Source organism: Spea bombifrons, chromosome 2 (assembly GCF_027358695.1).
Source record: "Spea bombifrons isolate aSpeBom1 chromosome 2, aSpeBom1.2.pri, whole genome shotgun sequence".
Lineage (NCBI taxonomy): Eukaryota > Metazoa > Chordata > Amphibia > Anura > Pelobatidae > Spea > Spea bombifrons.
Genome location: NC_071088.1, coordinates 126341842 through 126369355, shown reverse-complemented (window position 1 = coordinate 126369355; position 27514 = coordinate 126341842). Strand labels below are relative to the sequence as shown.

The window sequence follows — 27514 nt, the reverse complement described above, 5'->3', positions numbered from 1 at the left end:
GTGCCAAAATCTAACAAAAAAAAAGGAAAAAATATATTTACATATTTAAAAAATAGCCATACAAATTCTTTTAAAATAAAATAAATACAATTAAAATTGTGAACATTTTTGTTTGGCAACATTATGAATGTAGATGCTGGACAATAAATCCTGCCCTCCAACAAAGAAAGAACCCCCCCCCCCAAAAAAAACCCACAAAAACTTGTTTTCACATTTCCTTTTTCTTCATATTTTTCCCTTCATTAAATGTTGTTTTAGTCTCCAAGTATAACAATAATAAAAAGTGTCTCCAAAGTACTCGGGGTTTGTTCTTAAATGTGTCATTCTCCAGGGAAGAAGCATTCAAAGTCCTTTGGAATTGTCAGACTCCTTATTTCTTGAAAGGCGTAAGTTTGGTGATTGTGTTCCAGAAAGGAGAAGTCTTTCGTTTGGGTTCTGCCAGCGCAAACACCTGCTGCTGAGGAATGCTGGTCGGCATGTTTAGATGGCGCTGGTGGATTGGATGCAGGTTCTGATGAGGAGGGATAGCAGGGAAGCCATTGTAGGCAACACCTACATCAAAGAGAACAAGATTAAGTCAATAAAATACCCAAACTTAACATCATAACGGAAAACTGATAAAACTGAAGTGAATGCTGCAATTAAAACAATACCATAATTTAACAAAAATGTATAGGTGAATGAATAAGCAGTGTGGCACAGAAAAGAGCATATTTTTTACATTCTGGACTTTAATTTTAGCACTGGCATGCAGATCTCACCAGCATCTCAAATTTATAACCCCCCAATGTTTGTTTGTTTTTTAACTATTATTTTACAAGCAAGGATTCCAAAGGAAACTGATCCTAAAGAAAATACATAGTTTGAGAAAGTTACGAGACCTCTCAGATGTAAAAAAAAACAAAACAAAAAGCTGTTCTTAAGGAGTTAAATCATGTGTAAGTGTTACACATGGTGGAGGTCTCTTTGTGACCAAGCTCAGTCTGATAATTAATGAGCTCTGTGTTAGCCTCGCTATAAGCGCAGCATTGACCGTTATGGGCCAGGGTTACAGCCTGCCTGGGGGGTTAGTTGTACTGCTTATTTTTAGGAATAGCCGTGACAGATTCCCAACGTAATACGGCACAGCGTGAGCGTTTTCCACATAGTTATTGATTTGTGCAGGGACATGATTAATTTGTGGAAATGCATCTGGTTATTGATCAGTAGACTGTGTGCACACTATTCAGACAACAATGAATTTACGGTAGGTCCAGCCAAAGTCATCTACTGTCTGGGTTGTTTGACTTCATTGACTAAAAGTCGTATCTGTTAATTAAAATTTCAGGATCTGTCCCCAACAATAGAGGTTTAGATGTAATGAAAGAAGCTTTACTTTACTGAGATAAGTGGAAAGGCCTCCTAGAAGAGGAGGTAGAGGTTCATACAGTGAGGGAATTCAGACACGCATGGGACAAGTATATGGCTCCTGGATGTAAGACAAGAACAAAGACTGATTATGGTCCGAGTCTCTACATCAGAAAAATTGGCAGGCAAGGGGGGCAAGAATGGTTCCTATCTGCCATCAGATTCTATGTTTCTTCTAGACAGGCCCCACTGGCCGTCCACTTCTCCTTTAAACGGGGGTGCTCCCCGCGAGACCACCTGTCGATGTCAGCGGGCAGTCCTGGCCAAGTCCCGCAAGGGTAGGCCCAGAAGTTCCCAGGTATGCTCACGGCGACCACAGACTTTGCCCTCGCTGCATATTTTGGCACTCACTTTTATTTTTTAATTCTCCGTTTATTACACATGTTTGGAAGACATGAATATAGCTTACACGCTACATTACATAAGCCAAGCCTATCACAGCATAAAGTCAATAAAGTATTTCAACAAGAGTGTGACACTCACTTTTTAACTTCCCTTGCCTCGACTTCTTTGCGTTGTGCATGGCTTGTTTCTTTTGGTCTTCTGAAATCTCCATTCCTGCAATTAAGTGTAGGTATCAGTATATGTTTCACAGATATAAAATATAACTAGAATCCGTAATGTGTGTGGTAAGAGTTACCCTGGTGCATTACAGCACATGATTAAAATGTATGCATTCAAATGTATCAAAACGCGCTACCCTGCAGAGTCACATGTGTTTATGTCACTGTCCTTGCAATCTCCATCGTCTCGCTCCATTGGGAAACCTTGCTCAATTACCAAGCTGCTTTTCCTGCCAGAACAGGCAGGTTTCAGCGCATGCATGAACATTCGCACTCTCCAGGTACTTTCTCTGCTTGCGGACCGGTTCAGTAATGATTCCACCAGCATTGTAACCTGCTAGCCAGGCACTGAAAAGATGAGGAATAAAACAGCCCTGTCTCATATGCGTGGGGCACTAGGAGACTATTCATTTCTCACTTCATTTATCAATTAGTGTTTATCGTTGTAAATAAAAATGACACAAGTGTTACTTTAATAAAAAGGCAACTATCGCTTTGCAGAACTTGCAAATGCATTGCTTCAAATCAAGCAGTACTCTAGTAATTATTTGGGGACTGACTGATCAAAACAATTGACACTACTGGATCCAAGTCTAGAATAAAGTGGACTATTAAAGCCCCCACATTAATATCCCCTCTGACCGCCATATATCCATTCCATGTCTTTTCATTTTCTATCTACCCAAAAAAAAGAGCACTGCTTTTTATTTTATTTAACTGGTTCCCAGTTATGTTCTTAGTTATTAATTTGTCTACCTAAGCGTTTGGAGACCAGCAGCTTTCTAAACACAAGTCTGGATTTTTTAAACCCCATACAATTTATATGGGCAACAACAGAAACACACAACTTGTATGAGTCTTGAAGACGACTACGGATTTAAATAGAGACATTTACAAAACAACACTGAAAATGTGTATGATGTGATAAAGTCATGGTATGATGTCATATGACTCAATGCAAATTAGCAAATGCGGAGCAATCGCCACAGAAACCAAGTGAACATCGATTTAGAACATCCATGCCATGCAACACACATAAATGACCCTTTGTCTCATATGCGGCTTGATGAAATCTATTCATAAATGTCCCTTCTGATCTGCAATTACAGTCACCACATATAAGATTTATACTATTCACCCAGCTTTATGAGACTGGAAAAACCCAGATCAAAACAGGGATTACCTTGTATTGATAAGCATTACAAGAAGTATCATTAGTCTTTCAGGCATCGCAACACGGCACAACCATATCATGAAACACACAACAGATGTGGCAATAAACAAAAGAGTGAAAATCGTCCTGGATAAAACACAGATTACCAAATAATTGGCAAAAAACGAATGGTCCAAGAGAATGAGTCAGTTAACGGAGACACCTCGGCATTGCCTAAAACTTGTGTGGACTATATCTTTTTCCATAAACGCTCAAAGTAGCAAAGCATTTATTTTGTGGAATTATAGTCCCCATAAAAGGTCACTACAATATTTTTTGACCCCTGCCTGGTGCGTGACCATTTGTTTATCAACAATCTAGTTTATGTTCACAGTCAACAGCAAATGTCCACGTTGTGTGGATGCCATGGAGTAGCTCTTAACCCCTTAATGACAAAGCCCGTACATGTACGGGGCTCAAAATGCATGGTTTCCAATGGGTTTAGGGACCGCCCATTGTCCTTAAGGGGTTAAACACACCAAAAATAGCAGTGACTTGTAACAGATGAACAATAATACTCATCGTGGGTATTATCAGCCACCGGTGTTCTCACCAAGGTAATTGCTTTTTGTGAATGAAGAAACACTGCCAGCACTTCTAATACTGAAGCTCCAGACGACACCACCTCTATTTTTTACTTTTCTTTCTATTTACTTTCAATTCATACAAACATGCGCCACACAGAAATACGTTGAAATGCACATACCCATCTCTTTGTCCTCCTGAACTCTTTTCCGTTCATCCACAAAAGCCTTGAGCCATCTCTGCTTGTCCTCAGGTTTCTTTGCGCAAAACAAATGGACTTCATCGGTCTCTTTATTTACAATTTTAAACGCATTCTTAATGTTTAAGTTGAAGTCTCTATCTTTTCCATCTTCGACGTCCATAAAATCCATCTCGTCCATGTCAATTCGACCCTTGTAATATAAAATGTCCCTCCGCAGTAGATCCTTCTTGCAGAACACCAGTTGGTGGTCAAATAGAAAGAAGGTCCTTTGTTGGGTCTTCCCTTGTTTGAAGATTTTGGTCAATTCCCCTGAGTGGATAAGTTCAGAACTTCTGGCTAAAATATCTTGTCCCTAAAATAACAAATACTTGTTTTAGTAGCAAATTAGGCATATCCTACCTTAACGACTGTCCCAAGGAAAAAAAAAATGTTAAAAGCCTCCAAGCGTAATAGGCATGAATTTAGACAGGTTACAGTGCATGAGAAGGGGGGACTTTTCTAAACAATATTTCTAGTAGAGGCATAAAGAAATTGGGCTACAATGTTAAGAGCATTTTAAAAATGGCCCTTGTATTCTCCTAGAAAGGCATGGTCTTGATTGGGGGTCACCAGCCACCCCAGGATATACAATCACCTACAAGTGCAGTAAAACAAATTGAGGCACCTGAACTGAGAAAACTCATATTTTAGGATCCTATAACAACTGGTACAGTCAACTCTAGCAGGTAAATACATTAAATTAAAACCATTAAGCATTACTATAGCTTATGCTTAAATAAACCTTTACACATAATTTGACAGTTTTCCAGAACAACCTATTATTATTTATTGTAATTCTTCAGCTCGGCGTGCTGCTTACCTCCCAACCTACTATAGACACCTGCCAGCAGGCGATTTTGTCTATACTCTCCAGGCGCCTCTTCCGCTCGTTAATTAGGCAAGCAACATTTTTCATGGCTTCATAAGCTTCCTTTATTTTGTTGTAATCACTGCAAAAATGATACAAAAAACAAGCATGCTTTAATCGCCTGTAACCTCTCGAAATTCCATGCATTTAGGTAAGAGCGTAGAACTTTCTACACTCTAATGATTCTCAAACTGTGGTCAAAAAGCCCTCTTGACAACGGTCCCTATACGCCCATGATGAATAGGGAGATTCCCAACTAGATGTTTTTTTTTTAATAGCTTATAATAGCGAGGGGGTCTTTTTAATTGAATGGCTTTCAAAGCCCCCCCCCCGATAACTTAGATCATATGGTGTAGAAATTGCTATGGAGCCAGAAGCTGGAGAAGATACATGTAGTCACTAAGGCCTCTGCAACCTCATCAGTGTGCTTAAGACTAGCATTTTCATCTCTACTCCCCAACCCCACGGGTCACAGACTCAAGATATGCTAGCACATGCGCAAACACTAACCAATGACAAGCACAGCGTAACAAGCAAACCTGATCCTACTTTGGGTCCCAAGACAGTTAGGCAACGCTTTTATTACAAATCACAAAATGGTCCAATGTTCAATACACAACAATTACAGTCTTTGTTCAGCAACACAATACTAATTGATTATGTGTTTAATTATATGAAACCCTCGACACCCCTGGTCATGACTCTAGCTGCCCTAATTAGTTTCTCTATCAAACACACACACGCAAAGGCAATCAAAACCCAGCGAGGATATTTTTTCACATTAGTCCTGTAGCAGCATTAGATACACTTCATCAGTTTATGTGGTGTTTTGCTGAATGTGTTATTACATATGGCCATCAATCATGTATACTTTTGATTTTGTTCTATGCAAATAACATTGTAATTCCATTACTGTGACCAGATCACATTCCGTTCCATCCGAATATGAAATGCATTCATGTATTTTATTTTTGAATTCCCATAATAGAGTTCTTGAATTCAAGGGTCAGGAAAATCCAACCCTCATCCCGCTCTGAAAGAATACCCTATTTTCTAACTGTCACACATGACTTCTTTTTAGGCTGTCCCCCCGCTGAGCCCAAAATACATCTCAACAGAGCTCTCATTGTGCATCTGGTAGGAAAATCCTTTAAATTGGATTGAGGGGAGTCCGTGGTCACACGATACACTAAGCCACAGACTGATAAGGGGGAATGGAAATTAGAAGTATGTTTCAGAGGCAAGGAAACAATAAGCATGAAAGACATCAAAATAACGCCGGTAGCCAAGAAGGATGAATGTCCCACTTGAAGGGTGAACACTGGAAGTTTGTACTTGCGGCTGAGAAATGTTTTCTAGAGTGTTCTGTGCATGAAAAACAACATAGGAAGTGTTTCCCTACATTATTCATGTACAAGTTTCTAGTCTTGTAAAATTTGTTTTTGCAAGTTCTACAACTAGATAAAGCAACCTGTAGTATACGCTGTGTTATCTTAAGTGGTGGCTCTCAGGCTTGTTATCCCTCTCCTTTTCTTTATGAGAGAGAAAATGAAACATCTTGCCTGGATGAGTTAAAAAATTTCTACTGCATTAAATAGGAATTATGAACACTTACCCAACTAACATTTTAGTGAATAAATCTGGTAACCTATCTCAATCCTCCCAAATGGTCTCCCCTCATGGTTTAAGACACACTACCTTGATACCCCAAACCTGTGCAAACCACCCTGCGTGCTGTAAGAAGCATCTGAAAACTCAAAACGCAACATGTCCCAGACACCCCCTTCCAAGCTATCATCAGTAACTCCATATTTATTGCAGACCACTAACTGCTAGAAGCGTCAAAATATTTTTGTGGACTTATTTCCCCGACTGCCAGGCCTAGGGATTACTTGGAGCAACGCAGAGACCTGCATAGCTCTCACAGAAACCTTTCACCAAAACAAGTGCCAAGAAGGTGTATATTAGAAACCCAGAAATGTTCTTCTCCATATATATTATAGACTATATAGGAAAAGAAAAAATACACAGGGTTTGGGGAGAGAGGTCAGGGAAGGGCAAAGCGAAGAGAACAAAGAACACAAAGTACAGAGCGATGCGGGGGTATGATGTCCAGGCAGCACATCTCCTAAAAGCACTGCTGGATGGATGCACTCACCTGTGCTCTTGAGTGGTATATTTGAGTAGCTCAGCCAGCTGCAGGGGGTATTTGCAGATCTTCTGTACAGGAGTCAGGAGGAAGCCATCAATTGCAATGTCTATCATTTGCTGGAGAAGCCGGCAAGCCTCAAAAAAGTGCCGGTACCTTCCGTGCTTCATCAAGTTTGATAGCTCCAAACAAGCATTCGGGTGGTTGTTGCAATATTCAGAGTAGATTGAGAAACCAACTTGCTACAAGGGAATGTGAAGCCATATATTTACCATTTACACACACATTCAAAACTAAAAATATACATGCATTTTAATTCAGAACGGGCTGCTTTTTTACTGAAACAAAGGAAAAAATATATATATATATATTTTATATATATCTATATACGGTATATGTAAAATCAATGTATATAAATAACTACAATGAAATCAAAATATCCTTCATAAATAATAAATGTCAAAGAAACTTTGTTTAGAAAACACCATGCAGAAGCTCCACCACACCATATTCATAAAACGCAGGTACAACCCCATGTAGAACAGCATGGAAACCAGCAGAACATTCCTGCAGATTGCTCCACGCGTAGCACCGAGTTGCTTTGTCAATATGGGCTGGTGTTTATGGCCACATACATCCACCAGGATGAGCTGCTTACATATAAACAGAAGACTTACATTTTCTAGGAAACAGCCCCCAATCTCACTCAGGTGAGACTCTTCCTTATTGTACTGCCTTTCGAGATCCTTCAAGAACGTCTTCTGGAACTTATAGATGTCTTCAATGTTTCCAAAAATGGTCTTCAGCTGGGCCTCGGTGAACATGCTTGTATGTTTTCGGCACTGTTTTATATAGCCCTTTACAAAAACAAAACAATATGTATATATTCGAAGGCTGCCCTTAAAGTTATTCCCAGGAGCTTGGGCTGGCCAATTACACCCCAATACTGGTTAAATAATTTAAAGGAACATATTTTAGGCTGGATTATTTTGAGTTTGTTTTAATAATTTTACTTGTAACAGCCTCAATGATGCATATGCAATGATGATATAACCAATCATGTAATAATAGTTAACAAAACCTCACATAAATGGGGAGAAAACCACAGTTTTTTCACACTGGAATTACACGGTTTTATGTTACTTAAGGCCAACAAAGATCATAATTAAGATAGAAGGGAAATATTGTAGAATTAAAGCTATAATAAATATTAACAGATTCATTTTTAGGCCATTATGGTGAATCTCATGGTGGCGTACAGGTACATCTATCCATCTGGAATTAAACACATGTAGTAGAGTTCCATGCTTGTACCTCACAGATGTCTTTCAGATGCTTGATGTAGACACGTTCAGTGTTCATTATTTCTCGAATAACATTGGTCCTCATTTGATCTTTGTTTTCTGTGTTCTTGTGGCGTACTTTCCTAACATCAACATCTTGTTCTTCATCCTGGAAACTCCCAGAATGTTCTGACACATCCTCCTGATTGACACGTAACTGAGAATGCGAAAAGACCAAGAGAGGAATTACTTTTTCAAGAGATAAACAAAAGCCTTTTTCTAGCCTATTTCAAGAGAAAAAGTGGAAAATTTATCACAACCATAATGTATTTTCCATAATGTTTCTGCAAGATTCTGGCTTTAACTGGAACTAGAAGAACTTGAGGTGCAAAGTCAGTCCAGCCTGTGCTACCATCTTCCTCGCTGTCAAAGTGGACAGGGGTAGACAGTTGCTACCATTGAGGCAGACAAGCCTTTCCACAGACACATCCCAGGTGGTCTCTCAGGAATTATGAGGCATTAATGTAATAGAACAAATGTTATACAAGAAACACAAATTACTAACTTACCCTGACAAAACTAGCAGGAAACCAGGCCTCGTGGTCTCCAATTCTTCCCCACCACCAGTCTTTGTTTGAGGCTTCCAGAACTCTTATGACTTCTCCTGCTTTGAAGGCCAGCTCTTGATCATCCATGGTCACGTGGTCCCACAAGGCTTCTGCATACACCACGCTGCCATCACTTATTAACTGAAATTACACAAGCATTTATAGGTTAGAGCTTTATCTATTGCAAAATGTACAGCAAATTCATACTAAAAAAGGTTAATAGGCATAGATGAGTTGAATTAGGATGAATTAATTAAACTATGGTGTTTTCTGCAACACACAGAGGGAAGCTTAACTGTTTATTGTGCTTCAGGAAAGAAACAAAGCCAGGTGGACAGATGAGATGATCATGAAAAAAGGGCTGGATTTAGGGTAGAATTTTAATTTCTCCCATGTAGGATCAATTGGCTTTTAAAAAGTCATAAGTAACAAAATAGATAACTGTTTTAACGAGGAACAACAGAACGAGACCGACAGAGCTATGATCAAGTTCAACGTTCTACTACGGAAGGACACAAACCAATCAGGAACCCAGGACTTTTGATCAATTAATGACAAAAGAAACTCCTAGGCTCTCTAAGGAAGGAGACAGGAAAAAGAATTCCTTGAGGGTTTTACCCAACCAACTGATTGTCTGTTTGACAACATTCATATATGATAAAAGTGCAAATGAATCTATAGGTGACTTTATACCTCGTTAATAGCCAGCTGTTCTCCTCCTGGCTGCAGATACCTTGGATTGGCTTGACAGATGTCATCATAGTTATAATCATCCTCACTACCATTATCATCGACTAAAGCAGGAGACTCCGCACCTCCATCTGTAGAAACTGAACAGAGTTAAAATTATATGTTATACGGGTCCAGCCTGTCGTATAAATCTGCAAAACATATGAATAAACACAAGATACACAGTTGTTTATAGGACTAAGAGGTCAGACACATAGTTATAGTAATTCTTTTTTGACACAGTGTGTCTACGATGGCTTTTATGCGCAATGATAGTAAAAGAGTTAAAGGGACAGTTTAATGTCTCATGAACACTTTGAAAGTACTTTGTGTATAATAATAATAAAAAAAAAAACCACACACACAGAGCTGAAGCGGTGCATCTCCCCTGTCAATCCAACCAATCAGTGGCTTTCTGCTCATTGGTGCACCTGGGGTATCATTTGACCCCCACCCTTGCAATATTTGCCAAGCCAGTGCTGCTGCGGAGCATATCACATAGCAGGATACGTGTTCGAGCGAACACATCTCCAGCACGTCTTCAAGGACCATATGATCTGCTGGCTGGAGGGCATACGATGGCTGGGTGTCCCTTTAAGCCAGTCCTGCATGCATCTAGAGAGGATCACGATGTATGCAAAATGGGTTAACCGTTCTGGAGAGCAGACAGGCTGCAGAGCGACAAATTACGTGTTCTGGATTTGACTCAAAACACCAAGATGCTTAATCCTTACAATACTAAATTCATATGTCAGCTGTGCCCCCCCCAATCTATGCAGAAGCACCCTCCCTATCACATGTATACAAGAAGATGAGCAGAGCTGAACGTTGGCAATCCCTGCAGAAATGAATTAAAGAAGCCCAAGAAATATGTTCAGTTTTCGCTCATTTTACCATCTGCAAGGTCTGTGAATTCAGGCGCACCGGGGCACAGAATGGTCTATAACCAGAAGCAACACAGACAGATGTCTGAACGATCAATCCAATGCTTTGCAGCAGGTGTGGCATCATATAATGCTTTAACAATGGCACCTGCACTGGACTTCAGATTGTTAAATGTTCTCGTTGCTCATCTGTAACGTGGCCTGTGCCACTGCCCTCGGAGCTCCTCCGCAGCCATGCAGCGGAGACTCCATCTCCGAGTAACAGACTGCAGAACATTCCATATTAACCGGGAAGACGACAGAACAAAAAGGCTTCTGTAAGAAAAGAGTCTGCTGGACATTTCCCATTGCGTTGGCACCAATTACCTTTTCGCATAGACACTAGCGTTAATTAAGCAGCGGAAAGGCTTCGTGAGTCAAGTTTTCCCTGCATTAAGGAAACGTCCGCTCACCCTGTGAACAATCTCAACAAGCTCTCCATCCAACACGGAATTAACAGATCACAAGTACTCACTTATAGCTTGTCACACTGCGCATGGAAGGTGATTGAGGTTGAAATGGTTAACATATTCTTGATATGTACGATTTGGTAAAAGGGGCTCTGAAACCCCTCAGACCTGTTAACGTGATAGACTACCATCTACAGAGACTGTATAGAAAAAGTCCTATACCGTTCCCTGTCCCCGCTGCAAACTTCAGTCTGAGAAAGTATCCACGCAAAACACGTACGACTGTAGGTAAACACCCAATGGAACATATGAAACATACAGCGGGTCTGACACGGTGTCATTTTACTTCTATTTGTTTAAAATAAAGAAATTAAATCTACAGACGGATCGTCACAGGACTAGACAGCAGAACATGTGCAAAGGACATTTAATGTTTTAAGAAATCACAAGCCTCTTTAGAAACCTGTAAGTGCCCCGTGCATTTATAGTCATCAAACGCCTTTATAAATTGAACCCATTCACCTCTAATGCACATGCCACCCGGGCTTGAAGGGTTAATTCAACACCAAAATCCATTCTGGAATTCTCATGAACGCCCCCCCCCCCGTCCTCATGTATTAAAGCTGGATATACAATACAGAAGCCGATCGCCTCTGACTACAGCTTGATGACTGCAGTGAGCCTTCATCCAATAACAGCCTCCTCGACAAAAATATAAGACAACGTACTTTTAACAAAATGCCAGAAAGATACGTGTTAACACTTTCACACATACCCATGTGAAGGCTCTCGAGACTCCAAAATCGTGCCATTTTGCCCCCGGCTACCATGCTCTTATGCCCCCAAAAATAAGCATCAGAAAGAGGCTTGGCTTTCCAAAGCCAGACACACAACAGCTAAAAAAAAAAAAAGAAAAAAAGCTGCTGGTTCAACAGACAGAGCGGCTGCCTCCGACCAGGCTGCAGAAAGAGCTTATTCATGGCTTCCATCCTCAGTGCCGGGTATCAGTCCGAACACCGGGAGGGAAGTGACAGTTCAGCACTACGCGCCGCTGCGAAACTGGTAGCTTTGTGTGACGACACCACGGGGCACCCTCAGGGAGAAAGCACTCAAAAAATGTGTCGATGTGAACGCAATCTGCCGAACGGCAGCTTATAGCAAACACATCCTGCCACGACTAGAACTTTCACTTACGGTCATTAAATAAAGCCACAAAAGCATAAATCCAAGCTTAAAACTGATTTTCAACACTAAGATTTGTAACAAGTACCCAGTGTACTTGTTACAAATAACAATTTGTAACAAGTACACTGGGTGAGAACACAAAATACTTATCCACATGTGTACAACTCCTCTTACTTAGCACATGGGTTCACAACCTTTTTATTAATTTAGAATTTATAAATAAAACCAAAACAACTGCCCTTGATCCCAATTCCCCCTTAGTTTGAGTTTCACTGTAATCCACAATGCCTTCTAGATATACAAAAAAAAAAAATTAAAAAAAAAGTTCGACCAAAGCGATTCCCAATGTTTTTCAACAGGGATTTGGGTTTTCAGCTAAACCTTGTAAAATACATTTCTGGCTGAAGTCATTAGAAGTTCCTCCTTATCTGTCAACGGTTCAAGTCCGTAACTATTCCTAGAACAGCTCAGGCCGTACAGTGAAACACACGTGTTCTATAAGACTACGGAACACGTGTGTGCTGTGATCTAGAGGAAGTTATTGAAGGAAGTTACAAAAAAAAAACAAAAACCCCTCACCTCTCTTAACCATGAATGTAACTGGGATTCATTTATTGAACGGTGAGCAGTGGGGAACGTTTTCAACTTGCAGGTGAACTTACACGGGCTGGCACTAGATGTACACAAAGCGTCTGTGACAAGACTACTGGGTGTCAACAAAAATGTCGGCATTTATGGAAATGTCCACCACAGAGCCTGTAGCTGCCAAAGCATTCTTGTCACTTCATTAGGCTTAGTTAGGTCATGGAAATGTTTAGTTCCACCGAGCACCCTGCTATGGAGGATGGATAGATGAGCTGCTGGGTTCTACTAAGACTTTTTATTATAGCTGACCAAACCCCAATTTAATTTACTGTAACTGGTACACAATGAGCCAGTAATACAAATTATTTTAAATGTGGTCTCTGGACACATGGACAGCTTTATTCTTCACAAAATTAGTCTAACCTATGACCAGGCACAAGAAGACCCCATACTAATGTTAGACCCCCTTCATAGTACACATCAAGCTATCCAATCTGGAAAAAGTACTTTTGGCCAGCCCTAGTCATATTTCTTAGCATAGCACAGGGTCAGGTGCAGGTTTGAGCCACCTGACAACAATGCCCCTGCACCTCTGAGACTGCTCCAGAGAGTACCTACAATGAAAAACTGCGTGGAGCCGGAGACAACCACTCACCTGAGGCAACCTGATGCCGCTATCCTTTGTTGTCAGTTCTAACAAGTCAAATTAACCGTAAACACTCTAGTTAAAGTGACTCACAGCAGTCACTAAAAACAGAATAGCACCCATCAACCGGAACTGTAGACTGAAGCGGAAACTAAAGTTGAGGTTACAAAAGCAAGGCACTAGTTGCCCACAAGCCGAGTAAAAGGCATTCCACATTCTCCAACTGGCACCAGTTTAGTGAATTCCTGGCACGACATTTGCCCAGTTTGTCAGATGCCCAGTCTGGACCTGCTTATGTGTATAACACTGGGAGCAACCATCGTAACATCTTGTTCTCAGGATGCGCATGAATATTCCTCCCTTTGATGGATGCTGACACAGCACATATACAGGTGGAGAAACTAGAAGGTCTTCAGGATAGGAAGTCAAATAACCGAGCACAGTGAAGTTGAGATCTGTGGTATAACAGTCCCTTTTAGACACATTTCCAAAAGGTACGGGAAGTACAACACCATAATTTAGCTTTAATGAACCCAATTAAGCTTAAAGGTGCAGCACCATTAAATCGCAACTCTGTGTGAGAAAAACATCTTCTTGGAAACCGTTCTAATCTACTAGGTTCCACCATAGAAATTTCTTTCATGTCTCCTTGAAACTTTAGTTACCTCTGACAACAATGGGTTTAACCACAAAGCAAACACAGATTAGGGCAGCTATTACTCAGCAAGAGAAACACGCAAGTATCAGAAACTTGTATCCTCTACAGGAAATACTGTCAAATCACAATTAACACATAAAGCACTTTAAATGCAAAATATTTTATACATTTATATGAAGAACTAACGTCATGTGCCACTCAAAACATACCATGGAGGACTTAAAGGGGAACCATCACCTTCACAGATTTTTCATCTTCCAATCAGTGTAATTGATTTGAAGACATCGAGTTAGCATTACAATTAACTCCCATGCATGTACCATGAATACCCTGAAAATATTTTTCCCCCAACTTCATCACTTCCAAAATTCATTATTTTTTATTTTAATTATCACAGGTCATTAAAGCGAATTGAGGTAAGACAACCTTGGAGCGATGCATTATGACCCTTGTAACCTTGAAAGAATGAGAGGCTGTGTGATGTTTATTTACAAGCATAGGTTATAGGCCCTGTGCCCCTTTGATCCTTTCTAACAGTATTTCATGCTGGTTAAGCAAGACTAAGGAAGGAAGGAAGGAACGTAAAAAATCCACCTGATCATATAACTCAAACAATACGTTCCATGCGCCACATATACCCTCCATGTTTTGCCTATAATGGACCAAACAAAAAGAAAAGTAGGACTTACTGTTAGAGATCCTGGTTTGCCTCTGACACCCGACTCGATCCAGTCCAATGGGTGTGCTCTGCGAGAAGGCATATGGGCGCAAACGGGCAGAAACAGCTTTGTATGGTGGTACTTTGTGCGCCGGAACTGGAGGACGAGGTACAGGCTATAAGACAAAACAATGTATTACAAGACATATACACAAACCTCAAAACACAATGTATTGAAATGTTAACAATTAACAATCTTCATGTTCTTTTAAAAATAAAAATAAAACCTCATGGCCACCTCTGATCACATAAATGTCAAATCTGTGTCCCCCTCCAGGCATCATATACAAAAAGGATCTCTTGACTTGAGGAGAACATTCTGACAAAGACGTCATATTAAATAATATTGACTTAAAAAATATATAACTATGTTTGAGAGAAAGCAGTTAGATTGCAAAGGGAGGCCTGATAGGCTTGTAAATATGAATGCCTTCAAGAGGACATCCAGTCCATCAAGTTCAACCATTCCTCAAACCCATATTGGTTGTTCCAGAAGAAGGCAACCAACCCGCTAAGACGCCAACGTCACCTCAAATGGGAAAAAAAATCCTTCTCGACTCCGGGGCAGTTGGACTCACCCTGGTTTAACATTACTTTATTTTGATTTGTGATAACCCTGTATGAATTTCATATCTAGAAAAAAACATCCAAACATTTTTTGAATATATTGATATGCTAGGATATACATACTCAACACACACAAATATTCCTCAAATTCTATTGGCTATCTTCGAGAAAATGTTTTCATTTATTATGACATAACAACAAGGTTAAAAAAAAATCTTAACCAAGACATTTTAACCCCACCAAGCAAAAGGGAATGATTTACAGCAGTGAGAGAATTGGATAAAATACTGAAGTGCATTCTGGTGAATAAAATAGTTGGAAAGGCAAGAGAGTTAGAAGTTAGTCTGATGACATGCATGGTTTATTATTTCATCCAAGTGAAAAGTACCAAAGATTACAGGGTCAATCGGGTTAGAAAATATCATTTTTGTTAAGATTTGGAGGAGAGTTGAAAGAGATTTCATTTTGTTGCGGTGTCATGCTTTCTGCGTTCTTACTTGTTGCAGCATGCCCCCGGTATCTTCGTCTTCTCTTGTTCCGTAAAAGCTGACACCTCCTATCACTGAAATGGGTCTCCTTCTACAATCCCCTTGGTACTCAGTGCTATGTTTTCGAAACTTTGCCTCTTCGCTAAACGATCGCAAGGGAAACTTACAATTCCCGTTATTGGGCTCATGCGAGTCCATTGGGACAGAGTCTTCTGGGATGGAAAAGCTACGGATAGCCATCTGACCGTAATCTGAAAGCGGCCTCGGCCGAGACCTGCTTTTTCCAGAGGCCCTTTTCCGAGGTGACACTTTTTGAAGGTCAGTTTTTTCTTCATCATGTGATGGGGGTTTTGTCCAGGACTCTTCAGTGGGAACCTTTTTTGAAAGGTGAACAGTGTATTTTAGGAAGACGGACAAAAAGCACTGCATAATTTAGGCTTTGCATCAAAATATTGCGCTGTTGCTGACCCAAATGTGAAACACTAAGCACACTTCCGCCACAATATCCATCATGCAATAACGTCCTACAGTTTAAAGCATCTTAAACACTGTCCTACAATTCTGCATACATAGATTTTTCTCAAAAAAACAATACTATACTACCGTTCCCATACCATGAAGCTTATTTACACATATGCATACATTGCTTTATAAAGACGGCTAATTCTCCAATTAAAATCCACTATAGTATATATTTAAACACAATAATAGTAAAAAAATGCTTTAAAAGAGGCCCTAAATAGGTAAATGCCATTGACAACCAGTGTTTCTGTAGCATTAAACTGCATTAGGCCCCTTAAGGGGACTTTGTAAACTCACTGATTGGTGATATTGCTGACCAACCACGTTTGTGCAAAGCGCTGTCCATCTTCTCAAAACTGGGATCGCTTTCCAGAGCAAAAAATGGCTGAACTTAATATTTCACCCAAACAATGTATGTTTAAAGATAAAAAAAAAAAAGCTTTATTCATAAATTCACTTTTACTTGCGGCTTATGGGAACGCATTGTCTTAAACCGTTCACAGAAACAGTTTGGACATAGTATAGTCCCGGAGATTGCCTGGTGAGCACTGCTTCTCCGGTTCTCCGGGTCACGAAAGTGGGGTCTTGATACGCCCCGCTCCTCGCCCAATTCCCCTTTAAATGGGGGTGTTTCCCGCTGCCGGACCCACAAGGGAAGGCTCCGGGTAGCCCAGAAGTTCCCAGGTATGAGTATAGTTCAGTCTTGGTGTTCTAAAGCTGAGTAGCTGTCTGACCAAAAAAAGAGGAACTTCCATACCAGCCTGAGCACAAGATCGAAATCAAGATAAAATGAAAAGTATTTTACAGAATACAGGAAGAGTACTTCAAATTCAATGACCCGGCGCCACTGAAGAGAAGCCCCTCCTGCCACAGAATGCTTTAAAATAATGTATGTATTCAATAATCAAAAACCCCCACATACTACATTTTCAGGAAAAAAATGGTTACATAGAAGTGGATAAGAAACACCTATTCTCCCCACTTTTCCTAATATAAAAACGCAGTCCCTAGTCTCACCAGTTCAGGATATCTTTATGTTTGGCCTGTGCATGTTTACATTCCCTCACTGTATTGGCCTCTACCACTCCTGCTGGGGGACGGTTCCACTTGTATACCACCCACCTAGTAAAGTAAAACTTCCTTATATTACATCTAAACCGCTGACCCTCTAGTTACAACTTACATACAGAGAGATGCATTTAAAAGAACAGTTATGCCACATTTTGTATTTAATTTTTTTGGAGACAGCACGCTGAAACAACAGATACAACAAAGCAACCAAAATCTTGATTTTCATACCTCGATTAAAATATTTCTCTATAGAGAAGAGCATTTAAAATATGGACTGGGATGACAGGGAGCCGGTATAAATACAAAAACTAGTACATATTCTCAAATACTTGCAAGTGCAATAAACAAAAACATACAGAGCAGTCAAGTAATAAATAAAAAACAAAATAAAATCAATGCTTTTGTTTCTGGCCTTTTTGCCCTAGAATGCTCTAAAACCTGATCTAACAGACATATGATCAATCATTCCAGGGTATGGGTTTAAAGTCCTAAAATACTCTGCACTGGGCAATTGGTGCACAATGCCTACCCCCAACCCTAAATGCGAACTCTGTGGGGGCAAATAAGCCTTTCCCGGTCACCATTACCTGCTCTTACCTTTTTGTCTGTGACCGGTATCGGCGCCCCACAAACACACTGAAACAACAGGCAGCCAAGCGACGGCATGGTGAACTCGGAGCTTTAAAGGCACATGGAAAAGACTAACGCAGGCTGTGATTTTCCCACTGAGCGTGTACTCTGTGTATTTGCTCACTGTGTTTGCGGGTGGACCTTGTACCGGTCACGAACAGCTGACCAAGGTTGGGAAAGTTAACCGGTTACTGTCGATAGGATGTGCCGTCCAAGTAACATGAAGCCTGCGAAATCCGTCATTAAAGCCATTCATTTGCACACCACGGTTTGCCATTTAAATGTAATGCTAGGATATTATGCAGTAAAAAGTTAAGTTATCCATTGAGGAAACTTGGCTTCCATGTGGAATACCCATCTGCAACTCTACAGCTCTCAAGAGGACTCCAACTCCTACCTTTCACAGCCAGCATTGAGATAGGAAAGTGGATTATGGGTTATATATATATATACACACACACACACACACATATATACACACACTCTATATAAAATATATAAAGCAAGAATTCAGCACATACCATTCAAAAAAAAAAAGCAAAAAAACACATGTGGCATAAATATTGGGGATTCCGTCACACTTGATGAGCATATTTGCTTAGCCGGCCACTACGTCAAAGTACCCAATTTTTGGCGAGTCCAATCTAAATTGTCATGGCTCTCTTGCTTACCTCCTGCCACACAGGCGCCTCAATAATGGTGTCCAGAGAAGGCTTTAAATTGCTTAAGAGTCTCATTTGGGTTAAAATGCAGTCCCACTGATTCAGCTCCTTGGTTAGCAATATAACCATTAACTTAACAATAAATGAAACAAAAATTCTGAATTTACTACAATGTTACCAATTTTAATTTGGTAATCAAATTATTGTCAAAAAGCTGGAATGGAAAATAGAAATAATGGCCAAATAAAATAATCTATGGCTTGACAACGGGATTTCTACAATGCAATCCCAGGCAGCTTTTAATTATTAGCACAGATATGAAAAAATAAAAGGCAGAGGTGTAACAATGTTATTTAATAGCAAATACCCAGAGCGTCACGCGCACACATGACCCGCCGTGACCCGAGCGTGATACTCCATGACGCTGTCCATGAAATGTCCACAGGCATTTAGCTATCTAAGATTATGCTATGTAGAAAGGCCGTGGGTATCATTCAAAATCCAATAGTCTAGTTATCAGGGACGATTACTACCCGGAGCAGTAACGGGAGAGCGGTGACTTGCCATGTACTTCTAATGATCCTTAAATCAACATACAGACTATAGAATAAGATACGCAGACTACTTCTAGACACAGGTTCCCCTGTTACAATTCATTATTGATTTATACAGAACCATATAGAACCAGCGCTCTAAAACGTGCAAGTAGGACGAGAAGATTTAGGATTAAGGTGATATTTTAACTGGAGTTTAGGGCAGATGAGTCTTTTTGTACTAAATTGCACTCCTTTCTTCTAATCTTAACCCTCTAAAGAGAGAATCAATTGAATGTGGGCTTTGTTATAAATCTATACCGGTAATTTATTTGAACCGTTAATGCCATTACAGAGGCCAGGGCTTGACATATCCCAGGTGCCGGGTCACCATGGCAACTATTAAATGCTTCCTGGTGCCTAGGGTATCTCCTAATGGGCATCCCTGGGTCATATGACATCATACAATCCCAACACCAATAAAAGGGGCAGTTCGCGCCATCTGGAAGAGGAAGAGCTTCCTGGGCAGGTGTGACGTAAGGGAATCGATTGGCTGCTAGATCTAAAGTGAGATGTTATGGGCCCCAACATTGCTATTTTAAACAGAGAGTGATACTTGCCATCAGAGATTTATATTCACACATTTACACCATCCTGTCGTGGAACAGAATTGTGATCTTGTCACCATAGCAACCAATGGAAATGTTGTTAGGAGAAAGATTAAATTGCCTGCTATGGTGGTAACTTCAAGTTTTACATTTTGATTCACCGTTTATGCATAACACACATACAAGACCACCGCATAATAAAAGAGTTAATCCAGCATACGTATACACACGCTGCCCCACGCTGTTCTCGACTGGGGGGGGATGGGCTAGTTGAGCATGGAGGTGGAGAGTAGGGTCTCTAGAGCCAGACACCATTACCCGCATTTGGAGTTCATATACTGGTACCCAGATGCGATTACTTTAACTTTTTAGCTTTTTCTCCTACTATGCTGAACTTAACCCTTTTATAACTAAATGCAGAATCAGAGAGGTCATTCCCGATTCTGCAGAACGCCAGGTCTGTCATTTATGTGGGACAAGAGGGGCCGCTGCATAATATTGCCTCATTCTTAGAGTCTGTTGGGAACACAAAATCATGTGTTGATATGCTGTTGCCATAGAAACAGAAAAAGCTTCTTTAAATGTTTCTCTGCAGTCTTCTAAATGGTTCCTGGGGCAAGAACTGCTTAACATACTAGAGAATGTTTTACTCTTTAGTTGAAGTGGAACAACACAAACCCAGTGAGTCTTCAGGTATGTCAATGACTACTTCAATGGAAATTACTAACAAGGTACGAACACGTACAAATAAATGTCACCAAAAACCAGTGTCTGAAGGATGTCTAAGGCCAGCTTGGATGCCAAATACATGGTGCTACTCACCAAATGTTTAGGATGTGCCCTTCTTTTTTTGAGAGGCCGATCCATGGTTGGAGCAGACATCTTATTTTCTAGTAGATCACCATCAAATCCGACGTTAAGAACATTTAGAATGTATTACCCCCCCCACGTTAAAATAAAAAGAACCCGCGATTAAGAAGATCCTCTTTCAGCATGCAGAAATGCCAAATGGTTTCTCGGAATAAACCGTTTTGAAATTACTCTGTGAAAGTGTAGTATGACTTCCTTCCTACTCAGACACATAGCTGTGCCACATCTCGCTCTACAACCAATGACATAAAGCACTTCCCTTTGGTAGGTGGATGTCGCCAGACTCCGTCCTGATTGAGAAACCCTCTGTGGGATCACACCACAACCAGTGAGGTTCTAGTAAAACATCATCAGCAGCCATCATCAGCACATATAAAAGTAAACTGTCTCAATTCAATAATCTACAAGTCTACACCTGTATAAGGAAATCCAACGATATAATCACAGCAATGGACAAAAGCACAGTAGGTCATATTAATTATCACGCCTGCCCTCCATAATGTATACGTTATAGGCATCCACATATATCACTCTATTATACACCCTCTCTCAAATTGGTTGTAAGCTTAACCTGCACTCAGAGCTTTACATGCTTTACATGAAGCCCCTCTATTCCAAAAGTGAAATTGAGGAAACTGCAAAGCAAAGCAGGGGGCAAGGTTTCACTCACAACTACATTTTCTATTTTAGCCACTAGAGGGCAGCAGCACTGCAGGGATTGCTGTGTGAAACGAATGCAACACTGAAATGTCACTACTAGAGCTCCCAGGTATTATAGCACCAGCTATGGCACCTCACAGACATTGTTGTCCTGCTGACTGTACAACTGGTCCAAAGCAAACCGATTATAAACAAGATTCATATGGCTTTCACGTAATACAAGTTTTATAAGAAGCCACTCCATATTAAAATTGTGAGTTGTTGGCTTGGGAAGGAGAGGTTTAGGACTAGCAATGTAAAGCTAAAACATAACGGTTTTATGGTATGGGGATCCCATTGAGCGCACACACACACACACACACTCACTATATATATATATATATATATATATATATATATATATATATATATATATATATATATATATATATATATATATATATACACACACACACACACACACACACACACTATGAGCACCATCCTGTTCAATTGGACTAATAAACAGGACCAAACAGAAGGGTAAATATTAAAAGTAACCAAAAACAGCATTTAAAAAGCAGTTATTGTGTTGTTACAATGGATATACCCAAATCTAACCTTAGAACTTCCTGGTCCGTGCTATGGTTCAGTCACGACAAAGACTGAGTCTCCAAACAATAGCAATTATAAAACGGTACTGTTACTTTTCAAAATATGGTAAGTTTGATAAACAGTACAATTATCAGCCAGATTTTAGTTTTTACATACATTTGGGGAGGCTGAAGAACACTGACCAATATGGTAAATTTAACATTTCAAACCAAGAATCATATCCAAGCCCCTACCCCCTACAACAATGACCAAGCGTGGAATAATTCTTACCTCATCTTGCTTTTCTTCATTGACTACATTGAGACTCAATTGAGAGTGGCTGCTGACCCCGCTATCCTCATTCCCATCATCAGAATACAATGGCTTTACATGGTCCTTAAAAGAGAGGGGGCTCCTATCAGCCTTTTGCATGACCACCTCGGATCTTTCATCGCTTTCCATTGAGCTCAGTGATAAAGTGCTGTGATGGTTTGGGGAATGGATGGAAATACTAGACTTGTACAATTCCGTACTGGGGCTTTGAGGTTTTGGGGCTGTTGGCCTCACAGGAGTACCAAAAGGTCCATATTCCGATACAGAATGGGTCATGTGCTTTGGTTCCTCAGAGTCAGAATAAAAGACCTCGTTGGCCAATGGGGTTAAACTTCTACACGTAGGGGACACACTGCAGTCTGATGATATTTTAGGGTCAGTATGCAGAACACTCATTTCAAAATCAAGAGCAGCAGTAGGGGACTGTGTGGAATTGAGAAAACATTTAGAATCCGATAACGGAGAATGTGGGTTATATATACATCTCCTTCTGTCACTTTCTGCACTGCTTGAAACTCTCCTTGAGTAATCATCGTGCAAGCGACTGTTTGGTCTGCTCCTGTGGGATTCCTCGTTAGTTGGAGAGGCGCACTTATTACCCTCTCTCTTCCGACTGCCGTCCGTCACATTGCTCATGATTTTTAATACCCTATCAAAATCTTTCGCTCTAATTGGACTTCTCCAACGCTTTGAACTTCTCTCAGGAGTCCCGCCCATTCTACCTGAATCGGCGGATATGCTTAGCATAGTCGTTTGTACAATCTCCCTTTCGCTGTGGGATTTTACATCTGCCAGGTTGGAGGTAGACTTCCTCTTGAATGAACTCTTTTTGAGGAAATTTAGATTGTCTGTGCTCTTACTCCTTCTATAAATGACACGGTTACTTTCGGAATCTTTTACTATAATCTCACAGATGCTTGGTTCTTGTCTAGCCGGGGACAATGCAAGGGGACTACGACAAGCACGAGTTTTATCATCATCTAATAAATTTATACGTCCAGCGCCATAGGCACGCCTGATGCTCCTAGATCTATGGGTACTTCTCAAGAAGGAGTTATCCGTTTCCTCAGCATCTGATCCATCGGATTGAAGTCCATCCATCATATTGTAACATTCCTGCATGGGCCTTGACTTTAGAAGCCTGCATGGGGATTGATAACTTACAATTCCATCGGTGGGTGAGCACTTCTGAACATCCCCACCGGACTCTTGCGCGTTTAAAATATTAGCGTTTTCCTTTGCCTGTATACCCTGCAGGACAGAAGACTTTAATTTTTTGAAGGAGCCCATCTTTCTCAAAGATGACAAAGCATTCCACGTGGAGGAATTCCCTGCAGTTATCATAGAACGCGGCCTTTCGTTACCAGGGCTTGCTCGTTGTTTTGGGGCGGTATAGCGGTGAGGGGTTTTAGAAGCGGCCAGCTTTTCTTCCTCTGTTTCGCCTTTCTTGCCGGCACTGCCACTTGCCCCATTGTGACAGTTCCCATCAGATAAAGTTCTTGAGACACACTTATCTGCAGCGTGAGAGGTAACTATGGTGTTGTTCCCACAGGCATTGGCGGGAGACGTCATACTCTCAACCATATAAGCATTCGGATAACACTGCCTATGGTTCAGAACCACAGTGCTGCTTTAATGCGTAGTTTGAAGAACCAGACTGTCATCTGTTGATGTCTTTTGTGTCTTGCTTTCACTTCTTTTGTATGCATGAAGCTCCCCAGCGCAGTCCTCTGCTTGCCCCTGCAAAACAAAGCCAGCATTTAGTAAGTCTTTTTTTGTGTCCCTCTCCATACAATCCTGTCCTGGAGGAGGTGGAGGGGTGAAAGGTTTTTGATTAAAACTTGAGAAGCACCATTAATCTCAGAAAGCCGAGTCGCATGAGACCAAGAGAAAAAGTCTGTCGCCTTCTCTCTAACCTAATCATGGCTAGGAAGATGGAATCTGCCTTTTATTTTAAGCAACATCTTGACATTTTTGTTGGGAACCCTCACAAAAATTTAATAATGAAGACATTGCCGACAAATCTACAGCCAGATTTGGATTTCAAAGCTAATAATGGAAAATACCAACAAGATGGAATTAAACTTCTAAATAGGACAGAAAGTACATCTAGTGTCAAACAGCAATGTGGGTTAATGTATAAAACATTATATATATATATATATAATCTCAAATGCATATATTCTGGATAGGGTCGATTTAAACCATTGGGTTTAACATGGAAACTGGGAGAAACTGAGTCTTAAGGAATGTTTTTTTTAAATGAAATGAATGTGTCCTTTTAGTTCAGTAGGAAACCGCCGCTGAACTTGTAAAAACTAATACTACTTAATCGCACACCAAAACATAAGACTGGCCTCTATATCCCACACAGATATTTGTTTTTGCTGTTGGAAGGGCAAAAAGTGTGCCAGAATAAACTAGGCTCAAGTACAATGACACCGGAGGGGGGCCGAGCAAAGTGTACACTACTTATTTACAAGCCAAGGGGAGTTATTCATTAAAGACTCTTGCCGGATAGTGTACCTAATCCAGATTTAACTGCTGCTGGCTTGAAACCGACTAATGTTGTTTATGCCGGACAATCACGTGGGATGGCTAACCAACTAAATAAATTAGTATAATTTGCATACAAACACATTAGAGAAGGTTAGAGAGACAGATGGTGCAATATATGCTCTCATTTATAAAACTAAAAGGGTTAATTCATCCTTAATTCAGCCGGCAATGATTGCAGTGGAATTTACTGATATTTAAAAAGAAGGGTTCATTTTATGCTAAATACGCATTCAATGTTACATCATTTGTAGTTTTTTTTTTTTTAAAGAATATTTATATTCCTAGAAAACTGAATAAAAAGGACACACGAGGAACATGAAGCTATTAAATGCACAAGGAAGAGAAAAAAAAAACGACATCTACCATGTTTGCACCAGACACTGTTCAACATAAACCGATTAAAAAGTGGGAAAAGCGAGACCAAGGGGCTTATACGTAACAGAGATAAAAAGCACGAGACACAGTGCCTAAAAACGAGCTTCTAACGTAAAATAATGAACCTTTATACATATTGATGCAATAACATCACTTAGGATATGACAGTAACTTCAAAATCCTGGCCATTTCTCCTAATATGAGCCATGTATCGGGTGGCAATAAAACATTCCAGAAAAACCTGCCCCCAAAAGCTTTGTTACTTGTCACAGTTGCAAGATGACGACACTTTTTGATTCTTTGCCCCCTTGGTGTCATTATACCGAAGCCGCCGGTTTGAGTTGGGTGGACTTCCAAGAGGGAGAGAGAGGGGAGCTACTCGTCTCAAAAGGCATTGTTCGCATCTTGGAGGGACAGAAACCAACCAGTAACACGCGAATAACATGAAAGTCTCCGCTGGGTGAGCTTTTCAGGCTGAGGTGCTTTGTATTCGCTTTCTATGTGGTTTCCAGGCTAATCATGGGAACTTGCTGGGATTAGGCAGCTCACAGCGGAAGTGAAGCCCCTTAGCACCCACGGGTAGCGGGGGCAGCACTCGCACACCTGGCTCCAAGGACCCCACCGGTGCCAGTAACGACTTATTTATGGAGTATCAAGCAAATGAGAAAATATTTCCATGTTTCCATGGCTGTTTCCCAAACATTCTGTTATAATGATCAGGAGAACCAGACACATTGTATCTAACAACCAGTAAGGGGCGCCCTGATCAACCAGTAGCAGGTGTACTCGGCTCAGCACACCAGCTCATCCCCAGTACTCCCAGCTCGGCCAGTAGCAGGTGCAGGCTGCTTCCCAAACCAGTTCACTTTCCCCCAAGGTCAGCCAGACACCGGCACCCCACCGGATCAGGGCTTTAATTCGCATCATCCTCCTTTACACATCATTCACACGGTCTAGAGGGCTGGGTATATCGGACAATGCATCTACAACTCCCAACACGCACAGGCAGAGCTTAATGGGAGTGTGATCAAACAGCAACCCAAATCCACAGTTAAACATGCCCATTAATGCATATCATCATAGTCGATTCAGTCCATCAGAAGCAATAATACTTACAGCAAATGAAAGCGCATTTAATACTATTGTTCAGCGATTAAGCCTAGAAGACACGGACAATCAGGCTGATAAATTCAGTTACAAGTGGAACTTCCCCACTACTTTCTTAATTCGCCATAATCAGGCGATCTGGCTAGTGGTAGATGACTAGGGAGCCGTTCAATGCCTGCCCGGGTCTCCATACCTGCTTACAGCGAATGCCAACTCCCAGCACGCAGCGCAGCCGCTCCCATCGCCGGCGGCAGGAGGCAGGTCATGCGGAGTCCAGGACTCTCCAGAAGGAGATGCATTCAGGAGATGCCAAGGGCTGTAATCCACAAACACGAGACGGATCCCCAGGAAAGCAGGAGATGAGCGCCTCTGATCAGCGGGCTGGCCCCGGCGGCTGTGGGAAGGGCCGGCAGGCAGGCAGGAGGAGCTGTGGGAGGAGGAAAGCTGACTTCCAGCTGAGACTGTCTCCCCACCAGAGACAGAACCTGCTTTCCCACTGAGACCGTCTCCCCCAGAGAGACAGATCACCTTGCAGTGTGGAGAGACTCAGCCCTTATTAGTAACACTCAATCACAGCAGGGACATGTGCTGCATTCAATGCATGGGAAGAGGGGGATTAAAGCCCACCAGGCTGTGCATCCCAGCACTTGTAAATGAGTGGGAAGTGACTGTGTACACAGGTAGAGAATGTCAGACCTGCTGCTGGGCACTGCTGGTATTGTACTACACTCATTACCAACAAAGGCTGCCCTCAGATTGATTCAGTGTAGTTTTAATTAGATCATTATGCCATAGATGAACTCACTTATCTGCAGGAAATTGATCCATCTGCGAATCTCTTTGTTTACTTGAATTACTAAACAAAGATCAAATGCTTTGTCTCCCTTTAGCACAGGTAAGACGTATCTGTAATTGGATTTAATTTTAATCGCATTGGGTGTGGTAACTAAGGGGTTAATGCCATTGTATTTACAGGTATGTAGCTCTATTACAATAGGAGAGAGCGAGGATCAACAATAACATTAAAATGACAACACACAACACGAACAAACATAACTGTACAGAGGGAGAAGGGCCTGATCCTATGAGTTTACAATCTATTAGGATTACAACCCCCTGCTCCAGAGATGGATCCAGTACTGCCATGAAGTGTGCATTGTTATTATTTATTCATTTATATAGCGCCAACATACTCGGTGGTCCTGTACTGTGGGTAAACAGGACATAACTATTTGGACGTAGGGG

At 41.0% G+C, this 27514-nt stretch overlaps 1 protein-coding gene across 5 annotated transcripts; it reads right to left on the bottom strand.

Moving 5' to 3' along the window:
* Window positions 1-230: 230 nt before the first annotated feature.
* Window positions 231-26659, bottom strand: SPATA13 (spermatogenesis associated 13). 5 transcript variants are annotated; one of them, XM_053456414.1, is made up of 13 exons: window positions 26463-26659; window positions 22187-23968; window positions 15776-16141; window positions 14683-14827; window positions 9551-9687; window positions 8819-8998; window positions 8281-8466; window positions 7644-7823; window positions 6976-7208; window positions 4770-4899; window positions 3890-4262; window positions 1891-1965; window positions 231-552 (listed from the first exon to the last, which is right to left on the bottom strand). In XM_053456414.1, the coding sequence occupies exons 2-13, from the start codon at window positions 23810-23812 to the stop codon at window positions 371-373; spliced, it is 3813 nt and encodes a 1270-aa protein (XP_053312389.1). In that variant the 5' UTR covers window positions 23813-23968; window positions 26463-26659; the 3' UTR covers window positions 231-370. The 5 variants fall into 5 exon arrangements, with proteins under 5 accessions (XP_053312389.1, XP_053312390.1, XP_053312391.1 ...); XM_053456415.1 differs by having other exon boundaries at window positions 9551-9678; XM_053456416.1 differs by lacking the exon at window positions 15776-16141.
* Window positions 26660-27514: the final 855 nt, after the last annotated feature.